Source organism: Egretta garzetta, unplaced genomic scaffold (genome assembly GCF_000687185.1).
Source record: "Egretta garzetta isolate BGI_Z169 unplaced genomic scaffold, ASM68718v1 scaffold787, whole genome shotgun sequence".
NCBI classification, from domain to species: domain Eukaryota; kingdom Metazoa; phylum Chordata; class Aves; order Pelecaniformes; family Ardeidae; genus Egretta; species Egretta garzetta.
The window spans coordinates 544,003-549,273 of record NW_009260266.1 but is presented as its reverse complement, the minus strand read 5'-3'; the positions used below and the strand labels follow the sequence as shown (position 1 = coordinate 549,273).

The 5,271-nt window shown below is 49.7% G+C and overlaps 1 protein-coding gene across 1 annotated transcript in view; it reads right to left on the bottom strand.

Annotated features, from left to right (window-relative positions):
• Positions 1–4,286: 4,286 nt before the first annotated feature.
• CACNG5 (calcium voltage-gated channel auxiliary subunit gamma 5) overlaps positions 4,287–5,271 on the bottom strand; it is a 3,434-nt gene continuing 2,449 nt past the window's right edge. Inside the window, exons 4-5 of the mRNA XM_009642336.2 lie at positions 4,983–5,128; positions 4,287–4,544 (exon numbers count right to left, since the gene is read on the bottom strand). Of these exons, the coding sequence (XP_009640631.1) occupies positions 4,287–4,544; positions 4,983–5,128 (404 nt within the window). The remainder of the gene's footprint in view (positions 4,545–4,982; positions 5,129–5,271) is intronic.

Below are 5,271 nucleotides of genomic sequence, written 5' to 3'. Positions count from 1 at the left end.
CCAGGGCAAGAGCAGGGCCAGGTTGCCCCAAAACACCCACCCAAACCTCACCTTGCCACAGCAGCAGCTTCACCAGCAGCTGAAACAGCTCAGCAGAGCTCTTGGTGGGCATCCCTGCTGGGAGGGGGTTGCTGCCTGGCCAGGGCTCTTGCCTCACCTTAACGTTCCCAGAGGCTCCTCATGTCCACTGGCAATGCTGGTGCAGAGGGGGCAGCACCAGAGGGCATCTCAGCTATACCTATATGTAGACTTTTATATATAGAGATATTTTTTTTCCCACTGTGCAAGAGCAAGCTCTGGAGCCGTGAGCTGCTCCAGCAACAACTGAGGGAGAACATGACCCAGCACAGCCTTGTTATTCCTGGCTACTTAATTACTGCTCATGATTGGTCTCTAATAAACCTTTTGCATCATACCTCATGATTCAGTAAGGGTTTTCAGGAGCCTCCTAACTAATGGGCAAATGGAGCCCATTCCCACCGAGGCCCCATCACACCTGTGGGAATGATGTGATGAAGGGTGCAGCGAGGAGAGCATGTCCTGGGGGTGGGGTGGGAGGTTCTGGAGGAGCTTTCCTGTCCCAGGAGATATAGGCTAAAAAGTGCCTCCCTGGGCTTACAGAAGGGGCATTTAATTTAAAAAACCCCAAACACCCAGGGGGAGGATGGTTCCCAGGGTTTCCCAGAGAAGGGCTCAGGGCGCCTGTCTGCCCTAGCAGCCTTCCCCGCGCTGTGCAGGCCCGCCACGTGTGGTTTCTTCAGTTGCCATCCATTCCTCCCAGTGCCACAGACTCCATCTGGCACCCAGGCTGCGGGATGGATGCGTGTGCCGCGTGGGAGGCCGACGGCAGGGAGCGAAAAAGCTTCAGCCTGCTGCAGTCCTGAGCAGCAAACTGTGCGTGGATCAGGCAGCGCTGGGTTTTTATTTAACCCTTAATCTATCTCAGTAATTTGCTCTGCTGCTATAGGCAAGCAGATGCAGCCGCATACACCAACGGTCTGGCACCGATGAACCATTCCTGCAAAACAGGAGATTCTTTTGCTTCTAAGTGCAAACAATTTTCTGAGAAGCGTCAGGTGAGCAATTCCCTTCCTACAGGCCCCTGAGCCGCTTGACTTGTCCCATCACAGAGGTGGAGAGTTTAAGGACTTCAGTCTTGTAGGGGTTAAACCTCTAATTTAATTGTTTTAGTTTACTTTGAACTAAAATTTAATTTATCCTCAAACTCCACTTTTCTTTCATTGCAACCCAAACAACAGACACAGAGAGGACACGGTGCGAGGCCGGCACTGAAATAGGGGTGGGGGAGAGACCAAGGGGGCAACCGAGCAGCGTTATTCAGGGAGCGAAGGATGTGGCATAACAGAGATTAAGGTGGGGTGAAACCATGCCAGAGGACCAGGAGAGGTGTTCAAATGAGTGGGTGGGTGTCCTAAGGGGGTACTACAGTTATTTATGGAGCATTTATCGCTGTGGAGAACATCAGCCACGGGGTGATGCTGGGGGGAGCAGGACCTCGCAGGGTGGCTGGGCTCTGCAGCTCGCCCACGCCACGCTCGTGTCTCCGTGCCTCCGAAGCTCTGGAGAAGTTTCTCCACAGTCGATGAAGTTGTGACACTTGCATTTAGTGGCCCATACTCTTCCATGCCAAGAGCTGCTGCCGTGTCGGGCACTCTTAGAGGGACAGCAATGCCACCCAGCAGCATGGCCGCTGTTGCCCGTGTTTTACCAAGCACCACACTTTCCTGCCCCAAACCAGCATTTACTGAACCAACACCAAACACTTGTTTTGACAGTTTTCTTTCGGCAGTCCCGCACTTCCGAAGGGCTTGCACTCACTGGGGGAACGTGCGAGCTACCGGGCTAACAAATGCAGCCACATGATGACGATCTCTCCGATGAATTAAAATAATTACTTTTCTAATTCACCCCTAGACTCTGCTAAACCTTCTGGGGCCTTGAGGAAGGCGTGAAGTTTTTTTCACATCTTCTGCTTATGTAGGCAGACACTTTAATTTATATAATGAATAATTCTGTATTTAATGAGTACAAAGGAAAATTCCACTCGGGGACAGGGATGTCTCACGATGCTGCACAGGATTAACTGCACTAAACGACTCCCTGGTGTGGAAGAACGGAGCTGTGTGGGACAGCCCTCGCGCCTCTGAGCACCAGCGATTTCGGTGATCCTGAAGGTCTCCCTTCCAAGAAGGACTGAGAACATAAAGGAACCATCAAGGGGAAGATGCAAAGGCCTTTGAGCCACCAGAAACCACCAACATCAAGCCCAGCAAACTAGACTGGGCTCTGGGATAATGCAGGATCATCACTTGTGAACTCCAGCGCTTTCTTGGAGCCTAATTCACACCGAACACAGAGATCCCAGTGGAAAACTGATGGTTTGGCTGGGTGGGGCAAACAGAGGAGGACCACCACGCTTTGTGGCTGGATGGTGGGCCTGGGTTGTACTTTAATGCTTGAACCTTCCCAGCAGCAAACCTGTCAGGTAGCACCTACAAACTGGGTTTTAAAATAAGAAAACAGATGCTTGCAGGTGATATAAAAACTAAAGGTAAGTACAACTCTGTCTACAAAAAGGTGACCTGGTTTTAAAACTTAGCAAATCAGGAGTCAGGGACATCAGGTATACATTAGATATACGTTACTTGCTTCTCTGAAGGGACTGGAGAAGAAATAATCCTGTCCAAGGCTTGGCTGGATGTACGCCTGCGGTGCGGTCCCATGGGACGGGTGTCAGCGTCGATGCAAATAGTGGTGCTGTGCCAGGACCTGGACCCTACTTTGGAGTAGTTTATAAATAATAAATAACAAATAATGAAGAGGTGCAACATTCATTTCACAGTATGCTACAAATGAGGTTAGAAGTGCGTATATTCTGTTTGTTTTAATTACAGTAAGACAAACCAAGCTCAAATATATATCAAGAATCCCTGGAGGGTTTTGTTTTGCAGAAAGGAAATTTTCAGAAAGGTTTAGAAGAACAAGAGCAGAAATAAAGTTTGGACAAAGCTCGTTCTCCTGTGAGGTGACCAGCTCACGGCTTGCACAGGAGCACACGAGGGAGCACGGCTTTTTTCCTCCCCTGCCCTTCATTTTCCATCAGCGATGCTCTCACCCTGGCAGCTGTCAAGTCTCCCACGACCAAACTGCCAAAGCAGCAGATGAGATTTTAAAACTTAAAACCTCAAAGTAAGGTTCATGCACACGCACAAAAAAGCAGCCCAAGTACCATATTCTGCAAAAATGAAATATAAGCCAACTACTCTGGACTTGTGCCATTCGTTTCAGCTACACCACTTCGCACCCATCGGGGATCTCGCCTTTCACCAAAATGACCCGCGCTTCTGGCCATAATTTCCCCTAAATCCTGCACCTAATGTTTCCCGTGGGAAAATTTTTGGTAGTTTTCCACTCGACGCTGCACTGAAATTCTCGCGGTCTCTTCAGACCCCCAGCCTATGGGATGGCGGAGGAAATTTGGGTGCTGAGCCACCCCAACAGCCCAGACTCCCCAGGGCTGTGGCGCCTCCAGTCTAACAGGGGATATTTAAACAACACTTTGCAAGTGGCCACAGAGAAACCACCACCTGCTTGTGTCCAAGCCTGCTGAGGTATAGTCGAGAAAGATGGCTATTTCCCATTGCAGCCTGGCTAAAAGTGATATCCAGCAACAAGAGATATCGATCAGTCGATACTGAATCAAGACAAAATCTGTATTTTTCTAATGATGGCTATTTCTTGGAAATGTACACAAATCTTTTCTGCCTGCTGGTGCTTAGGCCAGTAAATCTACAATTAAATGATACAGTCAAATGCACAAACTTTTGCAGCCTATCTAACCAAAAAATACACTTTTTTTTTTTTTTTTTTTTCCTATAGTATTTTTTTTTTTTTTTTTTTCCCTTAGTTCTACTCTATTTTCTTTCTTGCTCTTGGATCCAGCCCTGGATTTATCCCCCAGGCAGAACTGCTGTTTGCTCAGTGGGATGAGCTGAAAGAAGACGACTTTGGAGAGATTTTTAGTTATGCAGGGAAGAATAAAAAAAAAAACCAAACCAAACCAACCCAAAGAAAGGAAAATATCCCAGCTCTCTAGGTTACATTATTGGTTATATAACCAACCTCTCTGGTTATATTTACTCTCCTATAAATAGAGAATTGCCCTGAAACAGTGGCCTAAAAAAAAAAAAAAGAAAAAGACAAATGGAGTCAGGACGCGGCGACCATCGGCGCTTGGGTGGGAGCGGGCGCAGGGGTGGCGGGGCTCAGCACGGGGACGAGGACATCTGGTCGTAGTCGGGGCACTTGAGCAGAGCCGGGTAGTTACTGTTCATCTGCAGGGACGCCTCGCTGGAGATATCCGAAGGGCTGCGTCCCCGCGCCCACGCGTCCGGGTGCAAGAACTGCCCTGAGTAGTCAGAGCAGTTGCTCAGACGGGGACGGTAGAACCCGGGGTGAGGTCGGTAGATGTCCTCGGCTGTGTATCGCTTCATGAACAGGTAAACGGACATCACCCCGGCGCTCTGCAGGGGAGAGAGACACAGCCTGACGCTCACCCTGCCAGCGGCCGCCTTGTCCACCAACACCGAACCAGAATGAAAATATAAATAGCTTTTTTTGCTCTGCTGCTGGTGCACCGAGGCGCCCGAGGACAGTCACTTCACCGCCCTGTGCCCCAGGTTCCTGCAGTAAATAACATGGCCCAACCATGTCTCCTCTGCATCCATCCATGGCATCAAGCCGTGATCAAATGCCCCATCAGTGCCCCAGGCTTGGGGGCTCTCCCCACTGTATACATCTCCCTGTCCCCACTGTGTATGTGTCCCGCCATTCTATATATCTGCTCTCATAGCCTACCCTTAAACCCCATCTGAGTCCTCTCTCTGGCACAGCCTCGATGTCTGCCCCCCCTCCCAAGAACGGGATACATTCATTACAGGGATGTGACAGCTCCCAGGTACCTCCGTGAGAAGGAAGGAGATGGCAGAGAAGGCAAAGGACCATCCATATTTGTAATTGAAGAATGTTTCCGAGTCCTTGGTCCTGTTCAGCATCTCGTCATTAATGCTGGATATGTAGAGGACCAGCCCCACCACCAGGGACAGACCTGGGGAAAAACCAAGGAGAAGGACGGTGGGAAATGCTTCAGGGATGAAGCCGCTGAGGAAGCACTTTCCTTTAAGGCCTGACTTGTGGGTGAAAGCGTAAAACTGTGGAATTGTGCTTGAAATAACTGGGGAAAGAGGCTGC